The sequence below is a fragment of the Tribolium castaneum genome, chromosome 2 (genome assembly GCF_031307605.1).
Source record: "Tribolium castaneum strain GA2 chromosome 2, icTriCast1.1, whole genome shotgun sequence".
Taxonomy (NCBI): domain Eukaryota; kingdom Metazoa; phylum Arthropoda; class Insecta; order Coleoptera; family Tenebrionidae; genus Tribolium; species Tribolium castaneum.
The window spans coordinates 15666735-15691853 of NC_087395.1; the positions used below are offsets into that span (position 1 = coordinate 15666735).

At 39.2% G+C, this 25119-nt stretch overlaps 5 protein-coding genes and 1 non-coding gene across 8 annotated transcripts; 3 read left to right on the plus strand and 3 right to left on the minus strand.

The window, feature by feature from the left end:
* The first annotated feature begins 3 nt into the window (after positions 1-3).
* Positions 4-1062, plus strand: Theg (Testicular haploid expressed gene). The gene has a single exon (XM_001812379.4). The coding sequence runs from the start codon at positions 70-72 to the stop codon at positions 970-972; it is 903 nt and encodes a 300-aa protein (XP_001812431.3). The 5' UTR covers positions 4-69; the 3' UTR covers positions 973-1062.
* Positions 974-12505, minus strand: AP-1gamma (Adaptor Protein complex 1, gamma subunit). 2 transcript variants are annotated; one of them, XM_001812711.4, is made up of 12 exons: positions 12363-12505; positions 11707-11768; positions 11331-11661; positions 11046-11284; positions 10922-10998; positions 7747-8388; positions 4249-4595; positions 3965-4199; positions 3643-3916; positions 3431-3594; positions 1476-1568; positions 974-1426 (listed from the first exon to the last, which is right to left on the minus strand). In XM_001812711.4, exons 1-12 carry the CDS (start codon positions 12416-12418, stop codon positions 1325-1327), a joined length of 2622 nt encoding a protein of 873 aa, XP_001812763.1. In that variant the 5' UTR covers positions 12419-12505; the 3' UTR covers positions 974-1324. The 2 variants fall into 2 exon arrangements, with proteins under 2 accessions (XP_001812763.1, XP_008197694.1); XM_008199472.3 differs by lacking the exon at positions 12363-12505 and adding an exon at positions 11821-12344.
* Arfrp1 (ADP-ribosylation factor related protein 1) lies at positions 12491-13382 on the minus strand. The gene is made up of 5 exons (XM_001812421.4): positions 13241-13382; positions 13026-13196; positions 12901-12982; positions 12685-12856; positions 12491-12640 (listed from the first exon to the last, which is right to left on the minus strand). Exons 1-5 carry the CDS (start codon positions 13331-13333, stop codon positions 12550-12552), a joined length of 609 nt encoding a protein of 202 aa, XP_001812473.1. The 5' UTR covers positions 13334-13382; the 3' UTR covers positions 12491-12549.
* A 247-nt stretch (positions 13383-13629) lies between these two features.
* On the plus strand, positions 13630-14889 carry LOC100142550 (leukocyte surface antigen CD53). Its single transcript, XM_001812464.4, has 4 exons — positions 13630-13771; positions 13823-14011; positions 14063-14233; positions 14369-14889. Exons 1-4 carry the CDS (start codon positions 13715-13717, stop codon positions 14723-14725), a joined length of 774 nt encoding a protein of 257 aa, XP_001812516.2. The 5' UTR covers positions 13630-13714; the 3' UTR covers positions 14726-14889.
* Positions 13823-25060, minus strand: Mi-2. Of its 2 annotated transcripts, none has more exons than XM_001812504.4 (7): positions 24878-25060; positions 24353-24435; positions 24176-24301; positions 21612-21899; positions 21243-21557; positions 15996-20910; positions 13823-15430 (listed from the first exon to the last, which is right to left on the minus strand). In XM_001812504.4, exons 1-7 carry the CDS (start codon positions 24912-24914, stop codon positions 15294-15296), a joined length of 5901 nt encoding a protein of 1966 aa, XP_001812556.1. In that variant the 5' UTR covers positions 24915-25060; the 3' UTR covers positions 13823-15293. The 2 variants fall into 2 exon arrangements, with proteins under 2 accessions (XP_001812556.1, XP_008197696.1); XM_008199474.3 differs by having other exon boundaries at positions 24176-24310.
* On the plus strand, positions 14272-14351 carry TRNAL-UAG (transfer RNA leucine (anticodon UAG)). Its single transcript has one exon. It is a non-coding gene; the product is annotated as a tRNA-Leu (tRNA).
* Positions 25061-25119: the final 59 nt, after the last annotated feature.

The window sequence follows — 25119 nt, forward strand, 5'->3', positions numbered from 1 at the left end:
GGCGCGCAATTTGAATCACCTTGGAGATCAAGTCAAAATTCCTTCAGTCATTTCATCAAAATCATCATCATGTTAAAATTAGATATAATCGTCCACCCCTCATTCTCCGAACCTAAAGTAACCGCGTCCGAGCCTACAACCAAGGCCCCCAAGCAGTGGAAATGGCCCTGGCGGATAAACATGCTCAGCGTGCCCCGAATCCGGGTGCCGAAGTACGCGCCTCCGGTCCCCAAACCGCCCAAAACACCGGAACGCCTGGACCCCGGAATCGAATTCCGCAGCGACCACCTCTCCAGGCCCCCACTCAGGCTGCTTAACGTGAACCTGACCACGTACAAGCGGGGCCCCAAATACGCCAAAAACCTGACCAAACTGATCGACAAATCGTGGGGCTCCATATACAACTACTACCGCAAACAACTCAGAGACAGGCGCTTGAAGCGACTGAGGCGCAAGTTGGAGAAACTCAAAGCAAAGAAACCGAAAGGCAAGTCGTTGGAAAAAATCCAAGCCATGAAGCAAGAACACTGGAACCGCATGGCGCAACCCAAGAAGATCCCGCTTCCTGAGAAAATCCCCAAGAAGTGGAAGCCGCTCGACGACCTCCTGGCCAACATCGACGTGCTCGCCGCCCCCAAGGAGTACCACATCGTGCCCCCGAGAGTCCTGGGGGTGGTGAACCCCAAGGCCCTGACGTACGAAATCACCGAGGCCATCCAGAAGCTGTACCACATTCCTGACCGACTTAAGAAACAGCCCGAGGGGTTACCGCTCGGGTATGTGAAGAGGTCAGCTCTGAGGGCGAAGTGCAACGAGAGAATTGACAAACTGGCCCTGCCTTCGTTCAGTGCACGCGAGGCTAAGAAACACGACGAGGACAAGTACGACCCTTGGGTCATCTCGCCCAACGCTCTGAAGTACAAACCCACGGCTAGGATACTGGAACTGGCAAAGCCGTCTGAAAGAGAGTAGCTAGGTATTTACAATTTATTGATCTAAAGTTATGGACGCAAATAACATTGTGTAACAAAACAAGCAATTAAATTATTCTCGCATGAAAAAGGGTATAAATAAAAAGTACACCTACTCAGATAATAAAGATAAAATAACAGTAAGGGGTCTAATGAAAAAATCCTAGTGTGCCTAAAATAATTAAGTACTCAATATTAAAAACAATTATTTACAGTGTCTCACTAAAAAATAACTAAATCTAATTATAGAAAATATTACATTTCAGTATACAGTCTACGATAAAAAATAGACTTGTATGTATATTTATAAATATGTAACAGGATGAGAAATTCACAGATTAGCCAGTTTTCCGTCAATCCCAAATCTCCGTCGGGAAATTGTTCACTTCCGTCTGAATCTGCACAGGGTTGCCGTCAACGGTGTAAGACAACCTTATTCGCATTTTTAAAGTGCTCTAAAAATTTCACATTACTTGAGGCAATCACTAAATAATAACGCATTACCCTATTGGGATTTGTTACCCTCAACACTTGCGTTATTTGCCCGTTTGGACCCATCACAGTCCCAGAGGGGGACATCATTTGTAGTTGGAATGTCTAAAATAGTAGTGCAAAGGAGGTAGAATTTTTTTAACAGAAAGCGAAGGCAAGGGAAATAAAGCAGCACTCACTCTGAATCACTTCGTAGTGAATTTCATACTAAAGCACCAAAGTTAATTTTTTTTACGAAAATTGAATTAAGAACAAGCATTTGAGTGTAGAAAAAAATATTATAGAAGTTGTGTAAAATAATATTTATTAACATTAATTATAGCATAAATGATAGAGGATTAAATACTCTACAGTGTGATGCTTTGATGTTATTCCAGTTTTTAAGGTATCGCTGTGAGACAAAAAAACAATTTCATTATGTTATGGCCACGTTTTCTACATCACAAAATTCCTTTAAATTTTATGGTAATCAGTTTTAAACAATTAACATTTTCATACTGAATAATTTATGCCCCGCTTTGTGATAATAATTAGTGATAATTCCTTGACAACAGACAAAGGTCCGCAATGGAAAAATTAACGTCCGGTTTTCCGTAAAGTAATAATGGTTTATTCACCGAGTTTTTTGACGAATTATTACCTACTCTACTTCTTTATTATGAAAATTTTTATTATGATTTTGCAGACGTGAAATATAGAAAGAGGTATAGAAAGAAAAAAGATAAAGCCCTAACAAAATTTAAACAAACTAAACTTGATGTTCATTGGGAAACATATCGCCGGCTTCGTAACTTTTATGTTTCTGAAATTAAAAAAGAAAAAGCGGTTTTTCTAAATCAATGTTGTGGAAAAACATTATTATTCTTATTTGATTTAAAATCTCGTGAAAACACATTTTCCCTCGCATTTAAATTTAAATTAATGATTATTTTTTATGTTTTTAATTCTAGTAGTTAATTTTTATTTACAAAATACATACAATAAAGATTTTTTTCTTTTCAATTACCTACCATTAATGAAATATATAACTTAAATAATAAACTCATGTTGAGAAGAATCTGAGTATTTTCGAAAACCACTCTGATGAAGCCGCTACCAAAAGTAAATAAACCACAACATTATAGTGTTTATATTTTTTAATTTATACTTTATTTATTAATAAATAAAAATTAATTAATATTAATAAAAAAATATATTATTTATTAATAATTATAAAATTATTAAAAATTAATTATTTATTTTTTATTTATACATACTTTTGTGAATATTCATAACATTCTTCCTTCTTCACAATCGGGGTTTAAAAAAGGTTCAGTTGTTCATGTTGTCATTTATAAAAATATCGAAAACCATTTGAAGTCAAAACCAGTTAACTTATTTAAAAATCGGATAAAGTTAAAATATTTATTACTTTAGTGATTGTTCTTTTCAATGTGTTTCATATTTGTATTATTATTTCTATTAATTTTTTACTATGCTTCTATATTATTACTAAGAATACTACTTTTTCTGTTTGCATTTATCCTAGTCTTAGTTATTTTTGGGTTGTTTTGTTTTGTTCTGAGAGAGGAGAGATTTCGCCTTCTCACATTTGTTTAATAAAGGTTTTTATTATTATTATTATTAAGTACCAAAAACTTAATCCAAAAATATAATCGTTGAGGGTGCATGTCTTTTATCACAACTCAAGAGACGGTCCGAACTTATGAAAACAAGCCAATAATTTGGAAAAAAGTTTCTTCAAAATGGGTTTTTAGCGTCAAACCATTAAACTGTAGAGTATTTTAATCTTATATCGCTATTAATTTATTTTTTTACTCAAGTAAAATTATTTAATTTTTGTGAGAGCCCAAAGCTCCGTATACAATGTAAAAAAAATAACTGTATTTTGCAACCGACGTTAAACACGTTGTGAATTCACCAACTCTACTTAGTTTTGACGCACAACTGGTCCAATTTTTACTCACCTTAGGAACTGCCGCTTGGAATAAGAAATCGGTCATTGCCGATAACGTCAGATTTGTCGCGACCATATTTATCGTCAAAGTGTTACTATCTGGCACTTTCTCCAACGAGAAGCACATTTTCAGCCCATCTTTATCGTACGCCGTGATGGTAGGCACGTCTTTTTCTTCAATCAAACAATTAACAATTCTCAAACACTCAAGTGTGAACTCACCATTAACACCCGTCTTAGTGTTGGACAACAAATCTCCTCCAATAAAATTCGAGTTCTGATTGATAACAATAGGCAAACTCCCGTTATTATTTTCCACGATCAGTCCCAGATTCGTGTCAGTAGGCGGCAGAGTTTGTAAGGCTGGCGTGTCAATATTATCCATTTCGTTAAACAAATCGAGTAGATCTACTTTGTTACTAGTCGTCGTGGGGGCAGGCTGTGGGGGCGCGGGCGCCGTGCCCCCGAAATCAACCAGTAAATCTAACAAAGCGTTCTAAAATCCAACAATTAGCCGAGCAAAAAACCGGGCTGTGAGACAAACCGAATCACTATTGACGTGTTGGGGGCTCTCCTCGGGCGTTTTCGAGTCGTTTTCGATATCGCCGTTGGTGTGCGTCTCCCCCGTTTGCCGCACCACCTCCATGGGGGGCATCCGCTCCAAAAGCGACGGTCTTAAGTGCGAATACTTGCCGAAAAACTGCGAAAATTCTACACCTCTCTGCTGCAACTCTATGTGCAAGCTCGAGCAGAACGAGCTGACGATTTGTTGGATTTTGCTGCAAAAACTGTGTCACAAAAGTGGGGTTTCGTAAAGAAAAGTCTTACTTTGTAGTGACTGTAAACCTAGTACTTAGCTTAGTGAGCGACATCAAAGCATATTGTTTGGTCACGGTTGTGTTTTGCGGTGACCAGAGTAATTTTTGATAAAGTTCGATCACTTGTTCTTCGGTTGGGGGTGTTATTCCAGAGTCGTCGTCGATCGATGCTTGTAAAAGCTGATCTCCGTATTCGCCAATAGCCCAGACGGCTACTTGAATCAAGGGCTGTTTGTCCATCAAGTCCTCGGATAAAGCTTTGTATAGTTGCAAGGTCATATAAGATTGCTGATTAGTGCTCTCTGAGATTAATTGAATCGTTGAAGAAATAACGTCATCACGCACGTAGTTCCCAGCCTGTAATAACGGTGTCAATTAGGGTCGAAACTTGACGTGAGACGTGCATAATGGAATATTTGGTCTCGTGGGGGAAGATAATTATGATGCAAAAAACGAATATCGATTCTAGCTCGTCTTAACTCAAACAAATTGGAACAATAACACGATAATTAAAATTTGTTTTAAAACTACGCGAAAACAGAGTAATTATTTTTTTGTCGCAAACGCAAATACAACACTTTTCTAATTATTTTTAATGGTCGAAGAATGCGAATAACACATTTCTTGATACTTCCTGTTACTTAACACATTTTTTTTTCCTTTATTGTGTTTCCAAGAGCCGGATTTAGACACAATTTCACCTGACGTAAAAGGATAAAAATGTCTCAACAAGTCTATTATTGGCTCTGTGTTTGCCTTCAAGTTGGCCAAAACTTGAGACTGCTCGAAACTAACTTTTATATTTTAGAAAATCTGAGCGTAAGTTGACAGAACTAGATTTTCATAAATCTTTGTCCTTTTCGCATGTGTTTGAGATGGTTTGACCAATAAACTTTTTTTGTTTTTTTTTAGCTGTTTTACCCCGTTTTTATTATTATGCGACATGAGAAAATAATAAAAAAAAAATAAATTCAGTCTTTTCGCCAGTCTTGTTAAATTGGGCTGAAAAATAACTGAATTAGATCCAAAACCAGAAACATAGACAATAATTTTGCAAATTTCATCGGGAGTAAGCCAAATTCGGGCGAAAATGGAGTTATCTTTATCTTCTTCGAGCATTTAGACATGTTTGTCAGCCAGATAATTAAAAATTCACGAAATTTCGTCAAGACACAAGACATCGCCGAATTACGTCCAAAATAGAGCTTTTTTAGCCAAAAAATTTATCGCAAAATGACCACATTAGTTCGAAAACAGAAAAAAAAATTATTTGACCTGCAAGCATGTGCTTGAGACAAAAGTTTTTTAGTCCAATCTTGCAAAGCCGGCCTCAAAAATCACTAAATTGGATTGAAAATAAGGCGCTTCCATTCAAAAACACAAAATTTCGACAAATTTGATCAAAAATAAGCCGAAAAAACCACCTCATTGGGTCGAAAATGGTATTATTTTCGCTTTCTTGGAGCATTTAAGCACAATTTCAGCAAGAAATGTGTTTGTTAAGCTCAATTTCGTCAAAATAAACTTAAAAAATGCCAAATTAATTCGAAAAAAAAAACTAGAAAGAAATTTTTCGAGTGTTTGAGTACGTTTTTTAAAAAAAATTCAGTCTTTTGGCACAGTACTGCTCAATTGACCTCTGGAAAATCTCTAAACTAGATCGAAAATCAAGTATTTTCATTCAGACACACGAAATTTCCACGAAAACAAGCCGAAAACCGCTGAATTGGGTAAAAAATAGTGTTTTTGTCTTTTCTCGAGCATCATACACAGTTTTTCGCAAAACTTTGTCAAAAATTACTCAACAAGTAGCCAAACTTCGTCGAAAATGAACATTTTTCTTCATGAGTATTCGCACAATTTTTCATCCACAAATGCAATTTCGCCAAAAATAAATCGAAAAATCACCAAATTAGTTCAAAAAGAAAAACTTTTCGGACGTTAAAGCACATTTTTGAGATTAATTAGACCTAGAATGAGGCGTTTTCATTCAGAAACTCAATTATTTCATAAAATTTCATCAAAAGTAAGCTGAAAAATCGCCGAATTCGGTTAAAAATAGTGTTATCTTTACTTTTTTCAAGCATTGAAATACGTTTTTTTAGCCAAACTTCGTGAAAAGTTACGCAAAACATCGCCAAACTGGACCTTGTTTTTAGCCCGAAAATCACATTAGTCCGAAAAGAGAAAGGAAAAACAAAATTATGCGAGCTCTAGTAGTTTCGCCGTAATCGGCTTTTAAACATTGGAGAAAAAGTAATAACTGCAAAGATTTTTTTGCGTTTTTCCCGGACATTGTAAGACTTGGAGCAAAATTCAAAAAAACATCAGATAACGCTTGAAATTATTTATTTTCTCGACAAAACCTAGAGCCGCTCTTGGTAACGGTTCCGACAGCAGAAGCATTTAAACTTTTACATTAAAAAATCATAACTCAAAAACTGAAACTTGTAGAGCAAAATGGTTTGTTTTAGTGAATTCTACGGTTTTTTTTCCGTATTATACAGAGTGGTTTACAACTCATTCCCCAGCGAAAATCTTTTATTAAATGAAGTGATTTTGTGCCATTCAACGTGGAATTCGCACACAAGGGAATTAAATTTTATTTTCGAAACGAGATAAATTTAAATAAAATATAATGCAAGTACTCGAAATAATTTGACTGCAATCAAGCAAATTTAAAAAAAACACGGTCTGAAAAATCACGAAATTCAATTGAATATGAGACGTTTTCATTCAAAAAAACACTATTTCGCCAAATTTTGTCAAATATAAGCCGAAAAATCACCTCACTGAATCGAGAATGGTGTCATATTTTTGCCTTCTTCAAACATTTAAGCACGTTTTCAGCCAGAAATGCAATTGTTAAACTCAACTTCTTCAAAAAAAAAAACAAACAAAAAAATATCAAATTAGTTCGAAGAATGAGAAAAAAAGCTTTTGAGCGTTTATAAGCATGTTTTTGAAATAAAAATTCAGTTTCTAGGCACTGTGTATCAAAAGCACCCTGTAAATTGGATCGAAAATTAGGCGCATTCATTCAAAAACACAATTATTTTGCAAAATTTCATCAAAAATAAGCAAAAAAGATACAAATTTAGGTCGAGTATTTCAGCCACTCAGATATTTGGTAAATTTTCCTCAAAAATTAGTAATTACCCGGAAAATTGCAACAAAAAAAATCGTATTTTCACCTTTTCGAGCGCTTAATATTAAATTAGGTCAGAAGTTAAACAACAATTACATAGTTTCTCAACGATGTTTACGTTGAGTCTCGTCTTACTTAATTATGTAAACAATTGTTTCAATACTTTCTTTATATAAAGAGTTAAGATTAATTTATTGTTTTAAATAAATAACGATAGATTAGTAACAACTAATAAAAGACATAACTTAGTAATTTATTTGTTTTTTTCTTAAACTGTTCTGTTTATTTTAATTTGCGTAGTTCAACCACCGTGATAATAACACAGTTTTTCCACATTATTCTTAGTAAATTTCTACTCACCCCAACCAGTACTTTGAGCAGCGTATCCAAATGCCACCTCTTATTCGGCGCAAACCTCTCGGCCGCCATCACAATACTCGACGAACAATGGGCCTTAAATTCCGGATCAGCTTTTTCCAAAAACGTAATCAACTCCTTCATCATCGTCCTAATATTCTGCGAATTGACCAAAGCGAAAGACAACTCCATCGCCCTCCTCCTGATCGAAATATCCGGGTCTTTCAAGCACTCAAGAATCGTCGACCTGTGTCTCTGGACGGCCGAAGTATCGACATGCACGGTCCTCAACAACGTGTTCAAAGCCACATAACGAATATTCTTATCATTATTTAACAAAAACCGGCCTAGAATATTAACAGCAAGGACTCGTAAACCACCTTCTGATTTTATATCCATTATCGAGAGCACAGTCTCGTAGAGAATAGTGTTGCCGACGTTTTTACTCGTCTCGGTGTTTGTTGCGACTTGGGCGAGAATATCGTTCATTGCCTCGGAAGCGTCGGCATCATTGCGACCCAAAACTCGCAACAGTTTTAAGATTTTCACTTGGAGGAATGGATCGCTAACGCCGGACACGTCATGGTCCGGGGAATAACCGGCCAAGATTAGGTTTTTGAGGATGCGGACGAGGTTCGGCACGATCTGAAAACCAACAAGTGGTCGTCAAATTTTTATTTTAACAAAACAATCCCATTTAAGTAGTAAAGTACAATTGCTTAGATACTAGGAAGCGACACGACGTAAAAATAACTCGTACCCGTTAGTTCTATTAAATTTCAAGAGCAATGAAATGAAAAAATGTCTGTATTTAAATAACGGCGAGCAAAAAGTGATAAAAGTAATACAAAAAATAACACAAACTATTAAAAAAATGCGTTAAAGACACCAAAAAATTTTAAGAGAAAATGTTGTTAAGGATTCAATTTTCTTCATTCTTTAAAACAAAGTTGGTAAAACCATACCATCTCCAACTGTTTAACTTTAAATTCCTAAATTCGTCGCTTGAACGGTTTAAACGTCTTTAGGAGCTAAATCTATAAAGATTTGTAGAAAATTTAATTATCCACAACTTCTTACATCTTTCTTGTATTTCCATGGTTCTTTTTTTAAATTTTGGATGATAATTTTAAGTCAGTCTTTCTTAGTTTATTAATCACCATTCCTATCATTTCCCAAACGATTAGTAACTAGATAAATTTAATTTAAAATAATTTGAAACCAAAGATTCTAAATTTTTGAGTAGGGAAATTTGAGTTATTTTGTAACTGATTTCGCCTCCTAGTATTTACTTAGATCTTCATAAACAAAAAAAAATCTAAACTTGTGGTTAGTTTAATACCTAGCTAGATCTGAACGCGTTATTTACACAAACAAAGCTAAGTCTTACGGTTCTTTGCTTTATTTCGAACTGAAAAAGAAAACAAATCAAATCAAAATTTATTTCCAAACGAAATAAAATTCATATAAAAATACGCAATTATTCTTGGATTTATTTTTCATGGTCAATAAAGATTTTATTGTTTTAAAGTTAATTTCATCTAGCAACAAAAACATAACAAGGTTATTTTGTGGTCAAATAATAAGATGAATTATTTTATTTTTACAATTCCATTAAAATGAAAATTACTTGATTATAACTGAAGCAGGATCTTTTCAGATAAGGGGTTGCTGACTAGTGACTACATTTCTTTTTAATAAATTTTTTACCTTTTGGAGCGTTTAAACTTTGCGTCTTTGCGCGATTTTTTTTCTCCAGAAACACAGTTATCAATTTATCATGCAAATTTTCTCAAATAAAAAAACGATAAAAATCCTTCATTAGGACGTTAAACCAACTCATACTTTGCAAAATTATAATAATAAAATTAGATAAAAATAAAATTATTTATAATAATAAATTTATAATATAATAATAACGGATAAGTTGTACGGTTCAGTGAGATACGTAATTATTTCATCAACAATAAATTTTAAAAAATCACTAAATTTGTTAAGAAATACTATTATAATAATAATAAGTGAAGCGTGCATCTTTAGTGAGATTTCGCTAAACCCAAACGAAAAAATATCTAAATGAGATAATGGCATAACTTTTGCTTTTTTCCTGAGTTTGAATATTTTTCTCTACAAGAACAGCAATTATTTCATGAAAATAAAGCGAGACATTGCGTTACTTCTTGGTTTCTTCAAACGTTGACTTGTGTTCTGTCCATGTGACCATAAAAAAATATTTAAATTGAATTAACAAAAACACAGTTTAAAAACCTGACTAACCAAATGTTTAAACGTTTAAAACTTTTAAAAACTTCAGAAAAATTTGTGTTGTTTTTTCAAAACACCTTTAATACCTAATACGCTGTCTGTACCTTTGCAGTAATTATCTGATTGTGTTTTTGTTAATTACGGTTTATGCTTTTTCGCACAATTTGTTCAGTTTTATTATTCACTTAATCACTTGTCAGTTGTTGTTCCAAATCAGTTGTATAAAATCAGATTTTAAAAAAAATCAATCATTTTATTTAATACCACTTTTTCGCATCGAGATCTAAAGGCAAATTTTAAACGAAAAAATTATTTTGGTAAGAGGATTAAGAATTGTTTTGGACGTTACAGCAGTTATTATTATTGTATGTTTTTTTCGTAAAATAATTCTAAACAGAGCCGAAAATTGAGTACTTTATTGCGTTGAACATGACATTCAGTGTTGGTGTCTTCTACGTTTCGTCGAAAATACGAGGAAACCGCCAGTTGGATCGGTTACTATTTTATCTATTTAAACGATGTTTTAACACTAATGTAGCGCATCCTTTTACAACTGGTTAAACTGATAAGATTAACATATTTTACATATTCAACCGCATTTGCATTATGTATTTTTTTAATTTCATTTAACGAATGATTTGAATTGAATAAATGCACTGTTTATTGGGATAAACAATCATTGCGAGAAGTTTTAATCATGTACAGAACTTATAAGGCAGACAGTGGAGAAAGATTGACCTCATTTACCGACAATATTTTATAGTGACCCGATATAAAAAAAATGTCAATCGAAACAAAAATCAATGATAAATCGTTTCTTCTTTATCATTTGAGAACCAACTTTCGTCTGTTTAATTTTTGCTTTATTATTATTATTATTTTTATTTTTATTATTTATTATTTAATGACTTACTTTTTTGAAGTGGTTTAAGGTGTCTGGGCTATTCTCGCACATTTCCGTAATGAGCGTAACCCCCGTGATTAGCACACCTGAAAAAATTAATCAAAAACCCAACTTTGAGTAAAAAAAAGCGCACCATGGTTTTTCTCAGATAGTAGACTCCTGGTGGCTGGTAAAAATATCTCCATGAGTTCAGGCACACGTTTAATAATTCGGAAAGCGCACAGAGCTGCTTTTTTCCTAATATAAGCGTTAGGCGACTTCATTAGCCGCTCCACTTCCCCCGCAAGATCACGTGCCATTTCTGGCGAAGCAATCGCCCCTAACGTGCACAGCGCCAACCCCACAACAAACTGAGTCGTGGAATTCAGGTCACTGAAAACAAATCATTACCCCGTTTCCCAAACCAGAAAAAACCCACTTTTTGAGACAGTTCGTGATCAGCAAATGCACGTCCTGCCGCTCGTCCAGGAGCAGCATCGCCCCCAAGTACCCAATCCGCTTATCCGTAAACCGCGAACTCGCGATCAGCTTCAGGCACTCCAGCTGCCCGAAATGGGCCGGGTAGCCCAGCATGTGGATGTAGAGCAGCTTGGCGATGTTGCGACACCGCCACACGGAGTCCTCCTCGCGGAACGTCGACCTGATGTAGGCGCACTCCTTGTTCACGACGCTGCGCTCCTCGGCGGCCGTCCTAGCCGCCCGGATTTGCCTGATCAGGTCCCGCAGCCGCATGGGGGTGGGCATTCGCACTGAAACGAGACGTTAGGGGGGCGCAGCCAATTTGGGGCAGTTACCTCGCTCGATGGCCTCGTTGACCGCCTGCTTGATTGTGGCCATGTTAAAGGCCGGATTGAACCTGAAACGAGTGGCTTAGGCACGGTTCGGCCAACGTGGGGGTTGTTATTTACCCGTGCTCTGAGGCATTCATCTTTAGCACAGCGACACACAAAACGTTAATCGAGGAGCAAACAACACATAAACATGGGGCGTTTTCGGGGAAAACGCACGTTCAGGGGAGTTATTTACAATGTTCACCTGTAATTTTCACACCTCACTTTCTTTGACAGATGCCGGGAAATTGGGAAAATGGGCGCAAAACGAACCGATTTCGCACTCACCGCTAACACAAACTCGGTCTAAATTAAAAAAGCGATTTAAGAACGGTTTTTTCGGTGTTAGACCATCTCACTGCAACTTTTTTGACAAGTAGACATTTGCAATATGGCCGGCTTGTGACGTCACACCTGTCGACGTCTCAAATAACCCTAATAAAGGATTTAAGACTCAAATTAACTGATTCATTAAAACGGAATTTAATTAATCATTTATTGGTGTTTTCCCCGTGTGACTGCGTCGGTACATGACGACACAAAACAGAAATGCCCCCACAATGACAAGCGGTACGGCCCCACAAAAGCTGCTCATTTTTCCAAAAAACGGAAGCTTTTACCTTCGGTTCAACTCTGGGGGTAAAACGCTCCACTCGCTCTCGTAGTACGGGTACATTTCGCCCCACGCCTTGACCAGTACCGTAAACACCTGCTAAGAGAGTGATAACTAGAGATAAGACCCCGCACAGTTATTTTATCTATTTATTAGGTTTGTTGATTTACAGATTAGGAATAGTGTCGTAAAAATCAATTTTCTTCGTGGTTGCGTGCCGGTCGTATGAAACTGTTGCGCTTGATGCAGTCCACCAGCCACTTAATGCCCTCGTCGACGCCGTCGCTGCAAAAACAACTGCACTCAGGTCGCAAAAACGCGCTTTTTACCCCGTCAAGGCAGAGATGGGCATCACCATGCAGTCGCGCTTGCCTATCAAATGGGCGTTCTTGTTAAATATGGGCTTAACCTCCCGCACTCCCATGCACTCAGGGATATCCTGCTTATTTGCCAAAACGAGCAACGGAACGCCACGCAGGTTCTCATTGGCTATCATCTTATCTGAAACGCCATAATCACAAAAGAAGGGCTAAGTTGCCACGCACCGAAAGTTTCCTTCGAGTCGTCGATCCTGTCCCTGTCCGACGAGTCCACGATGTAAATAATCGCGTGCGACTCTGCGTAATACTAAAACCAGCCCCAATCAGTCTATAACTAGCCCCCAACTCACTTTGTCCCACAGCGACTGGAGCTCGCTCTGGCCGCCCAAGTCCCAGAAGTTCAGTCTTATGCCGGCAATCTCGATTTTACCAATGTTTAGGCCCACGGTCGTGGTTATTTTGCTGGGGTGAATCCCCGTGTAATTTTTCGTAAGTTTGGTTTTTGCCGCCTCCAGGTAAGTCTAGAATTGGGCGTTAGGTTGGCAGCACTTCGGGGCATATTTACCGTTTTTCCGGCGTTGTCGAGGCCGAGGATCAGGACACAATACTCGTCTTTTTGCACCAGGTATTTGTAAAAGCCGTGCAAAAGGGTGTACATGGTTTCTGGTTGCAATTAAGCCCATTAATGAGCAAATCAAAACAAAACCGTCGCCATTTTGACACCTTGCATTGTTGTGACAGGGGCGCCAACTGCAGTTTGAATGTTGGGTCACCTAACAATAGGGGCAAGATGACCCATGGCTATTTATAGAAATTACAATAAAATTGATGTATTGGAGCGATTTTCATGCAATGAGGCTGATTTCTGACCTTAGCGATGCACTCCCTTGTCATGTCTTGCTGATTTAGGGCTCGGGCTGCGATTAATTTCACTTTAAGTGGGTCCGCTCCTGTCCCATTCTTCGCGTAGCTGTTCGCTTGAAACTTACCATGGCTTGTGGCAGCTTAAATTGCTAATTTTCTGTGTTATTTGTTCGTGATGGCTTCACTCAAAGTGAAAGAATTGTTGTGTTTGCTGTACTCAGCCTTGTTATTTGTGAGTATCCCACTTTGTTGGTTTTGCTTAATTTAAGGCCTCCAAAATTAGATTTCAGGTGTGTTATTAATAGGGTTTTCTGTTGTTCTTCTCTATAAAGTGATACATCATTTTAAATTCATCCCTTCGAGTGCGATTGGCCCTTTCATTATCTATTTTTTGCTCGGGTTTGTTCACCTTTTCCTCACCTGGTTGGGAGTTAAAGGGCCGTCTCGCGAGCATGACGTCCACATTATTTTGGTAACTAATCTAACACAACCCTCGCATTATAAATAAACCCGAAAATTCCAGTTTATGGTCATTACTGTAATTTTACTGGTTGCGGAATGTGCAGTGGGAGTCTGGTCGATAATCCTCTGGGATGAAGTCGACATCGAATCGCTACATTTGATGCAGAAATCCTTCAACGATTTACTCAACAACGATTACGATAAGAAAGATTGGGCCCGAATGGAGTCGGAGGTAATTTTAAACCCGGCTTTTCGGATTGTTTGGTCACCGGCAGCGTGGCCGAGCGGTCTAAGGCGCTGGTTTTAGGCACCAGTCCGAAAGGGCGTGGGTTCGAATCCCACCGCTGTCACACTTTTTTTTTTTCAGTTAAAGTGCTGCGGATTCGATGGGGCTAAAGCGTACGAGAAAAAGAACGTTTTGCCGCTCTCTTGCTGCAACAGCGGGCTGCAAAATTCCACCTGTACGGAAATATACCAAATGGGGTGTCAGAAACCGCTGGCCAGCTACGCGAAGATTTTATTGATTGATGCCGCCATCATGGGTTTCTCCTGTTGCGTTTTTCAAGCTCTGGGCGTGTTTCTCTTTTACACGTTTTTCCGAACTTTGAAAGTCGAACGTTCGGCTAGGGTCCAGAGGAGGCTTGCCATGCAGAGGAGGGTGTCTCAGGAGAACGGGAGTGCTAACCCCACTCCGTCGTCTCCACCGCCCCCAGCTTCGGCTTGACGAGATTTTATATAAGTTTACAATTTTATAGCGTTTTTTAAGCACAATGTGCCTTATTTACCTAACAGAATATGTACTTAATTTGCACCTTATGACGTTTTTATTTTGTATTTTTTATATTTTATTTTGTTTTTTGGATAAATAAAACCACCACTTTAAATGTGTTTACTATTTTGCTTATTTAAGGAATGCTGGAGAATAAACATACCAGTTAAAAAATCCTACCCCACTTCACAAAAAGTGGACATTTGTATATACTATTGCTAAAAACTACAGAAGATACACAAAACAGGTCACCCTGCGTCCTCATCCGCAGCTTAAGAAGCACATAACCTAAACAATTCGTTTTAACAATAAAATAAATATTTCGGAAGTTAAAATACTTTTTGTAGAATCGTTTACTCCATATGCTAAAAGAATAAAATCAATGGGGACACAGACTGTTCAAAAAAATAAATAATAAATGCAATTTTGACGCTAAGTAATTCACTAATCAAAAACACCAACAGCCAGACATTTTGGAGCTTCTTCTGAGCAAAATAATACACTGAAAACAGTTTCATCGCTTTTACGATGGGAAACCCGTTGGTGGTTGCCCGGGCACTGAATATTGGGGTCTAAAGTTGGCAAAGTTGGCCGCCGCGGCCGCAAAGCCAGGCAGACTGCCCGCGTTGAAACCGGGCGGGAACTGACTCATCACTTGTGCTGTAACAATACAAAATTATCAAATAGAACATTTTTTCCACCATGTACTTTTTTTTTAAATAACATCGTTTCACTCTGTGGGTATAAGTACTTATCACCTTCTAAACCATTTTTACCATAAGAACGTTTCGAACGTAGCGAGTAATGAAATTTATTGAAAGGAATTTTATACGTCATACACAAGCATCAGCAGGCCTGTAGTAAATTGTTAAGTTACCACATATGAATCTAAATAACTATTAGTTGCTTCAAAGGTATAGAAATGCCAACGTCGCATTTTTCTAAAAGTTAGTTATAAATTATTCATGCACTTCAAACAATTAATAGCAAATGTAATTTGTAGTTTCAATGAGAGATCTAATCATTGATAACATTTTCACAATTTTATCAACAGCTGATATATTCCATATGTTGGTAACCAGACGTTGATTTTTTTATTGCACGTAAACATTGCAGGTTCTTGTATTGTAATGTAGACAAACACAAATAAAATATTTCACATAAAACTACCACCACAGCTATACCAAATTTTAAACAGAAAAATATCTCATATAAAAATACTGACCTGTTGTCTGGCTATTACTCGAGGACGTGGCCGCCAACCTCGACAGAATGCTCCTCTCGGACATCTGCAACCTCTGCGCCACCGGCGGAATCCTCGCCAAAGTGGCCGGCAACCTCGACACATCCGACTTCATATCACTCAACAACTCCTCCAGTTGATTCAACACTTTATGCAAAACGGCATTAGCCGGCTTATTCCCAGCCAAACTCTCCTTGCTCAAGTGTTGATGCGACTCGGCCAAGCACTCAACTTCGGCGAATCTCGCATTCAACGACATGGCCGGATGATTTGGATCCTGAGTCAGATTCAAATACGCCGCTCTTCGCAACTGCTCCTCAATCACTAGCGCTTGCTCCAGTAACTTGAACCGACGAGCTAGGAATTTGTTCTTGATTTCGAGGAAATTGCCTTTACCCACGTCCATTTTGAAGGGTTCGTTGATGACGGCAAAACGGGCATCGGCTTGGATGTCTTGCCAGCGGCCGTAACCGTGGGTTACTATCCCAGAGAGCAGCCAGTAGTCGTGACGGCGGTGCCAGATTTCGTACTCACGGCCCGGAGTCGCCGCTTTTTCCTCGTTCAGCCACAAAGTGTGCAGTTCGGTGAAACCGCCATCGGCGATGTTGAACATGAAGCGTTTCTTTGCCTCGTCGACGTCAATCACCTCTTTCTCCTTCTTCTCCTTCGGCTTTTCCTTCTCCTTGTCTTTATCCTTGTCCTCTGGGGTGGTTTCCGCAGCTTCGTCCTCCTTCTTCTCGGCCGGTTTTGGCTTATCCTCCTTCTTTTCCCCTTCTTCAACCTTGGTTTCCTTCACTTCATCTTCTTCTTTCGGGGCTGGTTCTTTAGTGGCACTCTCAGCTTCTTCCTTCTCCCCGGTTTCTTCCTTCTTTTCCGCCGGTTCTGCAGTGGGCTCTTCAGTCTTAACCTCCGGCGTTTGCTCGGTTTCACTGCTTTCAGGCGGCTTTACTGTCTCACTCTCTTTCTCTTTGACCGATTCTTCAGGCGTATTCTCCTTCTCCTTTTCTTTCTCTTTTTCTTCGCCATCGGTCTTCACTTCCTTATCCTTCTCTTCACTCTCTTCCTTCCCTTTCTCTGGTTCTTCCTTAACCGGTGCCGGGCTAGCGGCGGCACTAGTCGCCGGTGTAGCACTAGTACTAGTAGTAGCACTTTTGGGTGTTTCGGCTTCGTTGGACTTATTCTGGTCCATGATAGTCTTTTTGATAACTTCCGGCATGCTATACTCCCCATTAATATGTTCAAACTCTTGTACTTTCTTACGTATCAAAGACATGACCCCAATTCTGGTCAAAACATGTTGTCGACTTAAACCTTCCCTTGGAACTCCATCGGCGAACGTATCGGCATTATCAGCCCCAGGTTCACACAAATGTCGCATAAACAACGACACATAAGCTTTGAAGTTCTTCTCCGATTTGCCACGCAAATCTCTGACCAGCCATTGCGAATTGAAGGCGTCTTGTGGAGGCATACCATACCGCATAATAGCGTTAAGGAATGCCTTTCTTTGCCGGGCATTAAACCCAAGAACTTCGATATTGCCTCCAACGCGGGCAAGGAGTGGCGGTAGTGGCCTATCACGTTCGTCTTTACGTTCCATTCGTCGCCGACTTCGCCGATTGAGATCGCCTTCATTCTTCTCATCGAAATCGTCATCTTCCTTATCTTCGTCAGACCCAGCCGAGAAGTCCGAGTTATAATCGGAGAGATTCTCCTGCCACGTGGAGTCTTCACGTGTGTCAGTTGTCATGCCACCATCGTTGTAATTGACTTGTTTTCGGACACGTTTGCCTTTACCCAACGTCCGGGCGATATCTTCCTGTTGCTGTTCGTAGTGGTGACGCAAAAGTTTGATCCAATAAGCCGGGTCTGTATTTTCCGCCTCTTGTTTAATGATCTCAGTATCGACTTCTTCCTCATTATCGCCTTCTTTAGTCACGTAACTCGCCACTTTGAACGAACTCAAATACTCATTGGCCCAGTTTTCCTTCTGCTCAATACCCTCCTTAGTACGATCGAGCAATTCATTAACTGCTTTATCGTCATAATGAATCGCTTCGTCTTCCTTCCCTTCATCCTCCTTGAACAGCTCCTCCGTACCAAACCGTAGAATATCGTCCAATTCTTGCTTGGTAAAGTTCGCTCCTTTGCCCCCCATCCCCGGCCTTACGACCAAGTGAGTCAACATCATCTTCCTCTTGGCCACCTGTGTGACCCTCTCTTCCACACTATTCCTCGTCACAAACCGATAAATCATGACTTTGTTCGCCTGACCGATACGATGGGCCCGCGAAAAGGCCTGAATATCATTATGGGGATTCCAATCCGAGTCGTAAATAATTACAGTATCAGCCGTCGCTAAATTAATACCCAAACCACCGGCTCGAGTCGACAACAAAAACACGAATTGCTGCGCCCCAGGTGCGTTGAACCGATCAATAGCCTCCTGTCGCGAACTTCCAGTAATCGCACCGTCAATACGCTCGTACTTGTAACCTTCACCCTCGAGGAAGTCTTCCAAAATGTCCAACATCTTGGTCATTTGTGAGAAAATCAAGACACGATGGCCTTGTTCCCGCAAAATTCGCAACATTTTCGCTAGCAAAACTAATTTACCGGAAGCTTTAATCAAACTTTGGATGTCGTAACCACCAGTTGGACCAATCGGGGCTTCTTCCGCCGCGACGGGGAATAAGTAAGGGTGGTTGCAACATTTCTTCAAATCCATCATAATGTTTAGGAGTGAGACGGACTGGCCGCCTCCTTTCGGGTTCAAAGCTTCGAAATTACGGGTCAAAATGTACTTGTAGTACTTCTTTTGCATTGGTGATAACTCAACACGGACGATAAACTCGGACTTTGACGGCATGTTTTTCAAAACATCAGCCTTTAAACGTCGCAACATGTGCGGTCCTAAGAGCTCGTGTAGTTTCTTTACTTGTTCCTCTTTCGAAATATCGGCGAATTCGTTCTGGAAGGTGGCAAGATCGTTGAATTTCTGACTGTTGAGGAAGTTCAGCAAATGGAATAACTCTTCGAGGTTGTTTTGGAGCGGGGTTCCGGTCAGTAGGAGTTTGTATTGAATGTTGTAGCTGTTTAACAGACGGAAAAACTTCGATTGGTTGCTTTTTAGTCTGTGGGCTTCGTCGACTACGAGCACGGCCCATTCGATTGAGCCGAGACAAGTGGCATCGATTGAAATCAATTCGTAGCTTGTGAGTAAAACGTTGAATTTTATCGAACTGGCTTTGACACGGGATATGCGGCCGCTCTTGCTCACGTTTTCTTCGAAGCTGAATTCGTTCTCCCGGATGACCGCTCGAGAGTCTTTGTCGCCGACGTAGGTGATGACGTAAAAATCGGGGGCCCACGTCTCGAACTCTCGCTCCCAGTTGATGATGGTCGACAAGGGTACGCTGACCAAGAACGGGCCTTTGCAGTGCCCTTCCTTGTACAAGGAATACAGGAAGGTGATGGTTTGGATGGTTTTGCCCAAACCCATCTCATCGGCTAAAATTGTATCGATGCCTTGGCCCCACGAGTATCTCAACCAGTTGAGACCTTCGAGTTGGTAATTGTGCAATTGCATGCCGCTTTCGTCCAAGTAACTCGGTTGTTTATCGAGTTTTTTCTTCAAATCAGTGATTGGTTTTTCTGGTGGCGGGGTGTAACGTCGGGCAGTGGTTCGGTCTTCGTCATCCAACAATTCCCGCGTTTTTGATTTCTTCCCTTTTTTCCCTTTACCTTTGCTACTGACGTTTTGTTGCGTGCAGGCCGCTCGCAGGTCCATGTAATACTCAATCGCCTGTTTCAGGCCGACAATTTCGTCGCTTTCTTCCTCCCAAGTGGCTTGATCGTACGATAACTCCCTCCATTTGACCAAATAGAGGGTACGACCGTCTCTCATTTGCCGATGGTTGATGATACGGTGCACCACCAGCCATTCGGGTTTAATACCATAACGGTAGAAGCGCTCCTCGAGCTCGGCATCCTTATAGTCACACCCTAGACTCAGTAAACGTTTTGAACGCTGGTCCATTTCATCCAAACTCTCCTCCAGTTTCGGTGGTTCCTCCATGTCGTACTTTCGGACGAAATTTCGATACAACAACGGATGGTTTACTTCGATTTGAAGCTCAGACACCCAACTGCAATGCCAATGGGAGTAATCCATCCACTTGACGAAAAACTCGCGATGTCGCTTCCGTTTTTTATTTTTCCCGTTCTGGTCTTTATCGGCTTCGTTTCCGTTCGAATTTTGATCCTCAACCCACCTCCAGGTGAACAACTTCGCGATTTTCCCCTTCAAAGGTGCACAACTACACCTGGGGCATTTCCAATCCCCGTCGGGAATCTCGACCAATGGGGGATTCAAACAATGCGTGTGATACGCCGACGGGCAGGAATCACAACAGAGCAACTCTCCGCCGTCTTTACAAATCCTGCAAAACTCCTGATGCTCGTCGTCGTCCTGCTCAGCAGGACCCTCGTTTTCGCAGTGAGGACAGCTCCATTTTCCTTCAGGAGTGTCCTCAAGCTCTGGATCGAGACATACCAAATGGTACGCTCTCGGACAGGTGTCACAAAGGATAATTTCGCCCCCTTGTTGGCACACCTCACAGTAGTCTTGGTGCTCGTAGTGTTCTTCTTCCGGTTTACCACCGGCTTTCTTGCCCTTCTTCTTCTTAGCTTTGTTACCGAATTTCGTTTTGGCCTTTCGGCGGGGTTGTGGTGGGCCATCGTCGGCGTTTTCGGAAGGACCGGCTTCTTCGCCGGCTGCGGGGGCGGCGGCGGCGGCAGCATTGGCTTTACGTTCGTCGGCCTCTTGCAACATTTGCTCGAATTCGGCGTCGGAGTCGCGGTCTGAACCGGCGCCGCTGCCATCGCCTTCCTCTTCCTGAAAGAAATTAAATTTTTAATCCAGACGCGATAATATTCACGAATTCGTTATTAAAACAACACATTATGGCACTGACCGTATCAATTACTTAGGTATTAAAATATTCTATCCGTTTTGTAAGCATAGGCTCACTGCATAACTATTTGCTGATAAAAACCTTGAGACATTCAATAGTTACGTGTTTACAGAACCGCGAAACCAATTTTTTGATTATTAAATTATGAAAAACAAGTCGTATTGCAAAAATAAGTTTATGCACAAGGTTGTAATTAATTAGTTCGTAATATTTTAGAGTAGTTAATACGTAACACAATATTTTTTCCACTGACCGAACTTCCGCGTTTCCTCTTCCCCAGCTTGATCTTCAAGGTGGGCACCTTGGACGCCTTCTTCGAAGACTTCTTCCCTCTCCCACTCCTCTTCTTCTTATTCTTCCCATCGTCATCGTCGTCGTCTTCATCATCGTCGTCAAAAGCTTCCGACTCCGGCTTTTCCTTCCTGGGTCGTCCTGGCCTCGGATACGAATCAGACTCTGCCGATGACCCAACATTTGCATCATTGTTATCCGATTGCAAATTCGGATTGATATTTGAAAATTCTCGCCACTTTGCCGCAACTAACATCATTAGTTTCGACATAGGAACCTAAAATCGTAAATTTTAGGTTTAAACCACGAACTTGGAAAAATTGTTACGCACTTTTGGATTCTCTTTAGTAAGTAAGGGGCGCACATGTTGTTGAAAGAGTTTGTAAGTCGTGAGATTCTGGAAATCGGACTCGGTGTACTCAAGCTCAACGTCGGTTAGGCCAAAAGTTGAGCACACTTCTTCAATTGTGGGCATTCCACTTCCGGTTGCAGTGTTCTCAGCTGGAGTTGAAGGCGTTGATGGGTGTTTGGTCGAGCTGCGCGATTTGCGACCCTTCTTGCTGGTGGCATAGTCCGAGTCGCCGGCCCCGTTATCCTCATCCAGGATGAAATCACTCTCCTGTATAATTTAATTTGATGATTATAACATGAGTGTCCAAAAAAATTTAGATAAAAAAGGTGTATTTTCAGTTTAAGGGCCGATTTATAAAAAAATAAAAAGTTAACAACCAAATTTGTTCAATTTGTCCACGTGATCACGCATTTAATTGCGGATTAAATTAATGACGCTTCGAGATTTAAACCGAGTGAAGAGATTTTATAAGAATGGGGTCATTTTTGGCGGTGTTTGAATATTTTTACTAGCACATTCCTGTTCAATAAAAAAGTAAGCGGTTCACACTCGTTACCTATTTCTAGCGATCAGCAATTAAAAAAAAAACGTAAAAACTTTGTTAACTTTTATTTTATTGATACAACAGTTCTCACAGATGATCTAATACGAGCACTCGTTCATAAAGAATTAATTTTTGCATAACAGACATTGCAATATTCGTAAAACCAATAAAAAATTGTAATTGAATTCGCTCCATCAACGAATGTTTCTTTACTTTCGTTCTTGAAAAAGTTATCAAATAAGGAAGTTAAATTCGTTTGTGAACCCTGTAGTTAAGATTAATGTTTGGTAGTTTTTTAAGATCCATCTTTATTAATAATTCTTAACAGTTTTTATCATACTTTGACGAGCGTTTCGGCATTAAAATGCCACCATCAGCTAATCTATTATTATAATTACACAAGAAAAATACTTCACATTATCTCTACCAATAGACGATTAACTCTATTATATATAAGTAGGTAGACATTATTTTTATAGAAATTTAGTCAGTCTAAATACATCAGAATATATCCGGAAAACACTGAAGAGTCGAGAGTATACAGACAGAAAATACCGCCACTTATGTGAGAGTATGAATTTTTTACTAAAATTTTTGGGTTTTTTAATTTATTCACAGGATAAAAATTTTATATTCGTTTTTTACATTAAGACATTAAAATGTGCTTTGATCAGTTACTATTTTAATCGGAAGGACAAACAAAAACTTTCTGCAAAACGTAAATCATTTTGTTGAAAGAAACTTGGGAATAAAGTACAGAGCAGATGAAAACTCCGTTTACATTGCTTTTTTTGACGAATTTTCTAACGCTAAAGTGGGGGTTGCACCCTCTTACCTCAGAAACTAAATATTTAAGTAAGACAGGTTGAGTTATTTTAACTTCTTTTGACCTCTACTATTATCATTCATCTCTTTAAATATGTCCGTATTTTATATTTTCATTTTTATTATTAAAGTGGAACCTGTTTAATGTTTAATACTAATTTTTTTATTTATTGTATAATTGACAGACACATTATTTGATGGAAGGAAGTCTTATTTAGTTAATTCTGGCTTTGTCAGAAAAATTCCTAAAGCAGCAAATAAAATTTTTATTTAACAAAATTTAATAATTGTTATTATGGTTATGGTTATTAATAAGCGTTATTTTATTGTGCATCTGTTTAAAAATTTTGTTTTTTTTTTAATTTAAAAATTTCTCGAGATTCAAGAAGTCTGGAGAATTTCCAGCCGAGGATTCTGCGGTCTCAAGAAAAAAAAAAAGTCGAGACATCAGAAACCCTAAGTTTAACTTTTATAGCCTGCCTGTATAAGCAGTTGTGTTGGCTGTAACAGATTAAAAAATTCAAACACTGTTCACGTTCTGAGCTAATCTCAAAATAAACAAAAAATGAAGTAACTGCTTCCAATAAAATTAAAAATAAGTGGGCAACTATGTGTACAGACTATGTAATAAATACATTCGAAAAATATAGAATCATCAAGAATAAACGTTAAATATACATAGAACATCGATCAATACTATTAAACGATAGAAAGAAAACGTGAAAAATAATTCAGAGCAAAAGAAAAAAAAAGTACATGTGAAGCGTACACTAAATAAGCAGGAAGACAATTCGTCCCTGTTACTGCAATTCGTCGAATTTCAAACATGTTCAACTTTTCAGTTACTGTTTATTCCTGAGTTGTCAACCCAGATCTAAGTCGTAAATTAAATCGTTTTATGACTAAGCGGAGACCAATTTAGCAACGTAGAGAAGCTGGATTTGATTATTATAATTTACAGGTTTTTTTGGAGTAATTAAGGTTCTCGAAAAACATGATTCTGCGATTAAAAAAAACAATAGAAACAAACTACTTTCAGTCCATTTTTTTTTAAATTCCTTAATTAAAAATGAAAACGTATTTTAAATTAGCATTCAGGGAAAAAGACACCCCTTCTCGTCTAATAGCATTTGCACTTTTTTGTTGAAAATTGCAATTGGCTAAAAAATCTTACGTCTCCACTGTCATTTCTCCGTTTCTTCTTTTTCTTCTTGCCCTTCTTCTCCTCGCCTCTTGCTTTCCGCTTTTTCCCCTTTTTCTTCTTTCGTGCATCCTCCGGTTCGTAGTCATCATCCTCGTCCTGTAACTTCTAATTTAGCCAAATAAAAATACCTTGAATTAAAAATATTACTCCATGCTTGATTGGGGCTTCGTCGGACTCGGGCTCGTTGTCGACGGGATCCCCCGCAGCTTCCTCCTGAGCCTCCTCCTCCCCTAATTACCAAAAATAAAATCATGTGTACGCCATGTGGACAGTGGTCAGCGTGATCATAACAAAATTTTGGAGGGAAAATATGAAATTTCTAACCCCAAAACCTCCGAGACATTTATCGCGGAAACCTTTAATTTACAATCTGCCAATCTCTTTGTTTGATGGCCTCCATTTTGTTAAGGGTCAGGATATGCCCGCGCGCTGTCACAAAAATAATGAAAACCTGCGTCCCCCTTTCCCCGCGCCTAATATAACTGATTACCAGGTTATAATTATTCGTCTTTGCGGCCCTCTGGGCCCCCAGCCGCGCGCCCGGGGCCCGCGGGGGGCCCGCAGAGCCGGACCGAACGGTGTTTGGCTTAATTTCGGCACTTAAAAGTAAAACACATGAATATCAAGTCGGCTTAGATTCGCACCTATGCACCGGACGGAAAACAAACTTACCGGCGTAAGAGTCCTCGACCTCTTCGTCGGAAGCCATCACGCGGGCCACTCAACGACAATTGCACTAATTGTTCACTTTTTATTCAGGAAAATCCACAAGAAACAAACTTTACACGGCTTTTCTTGGATAGTTGTTCTTTCCCTCACTTCACTCTTATCCCCTTTCCTAGACAATGCTGCCAACGGCGCATGTGTCACAGAATTCTCGAACGAAATAACCAACACTCGTCGCGTCTCTCTCG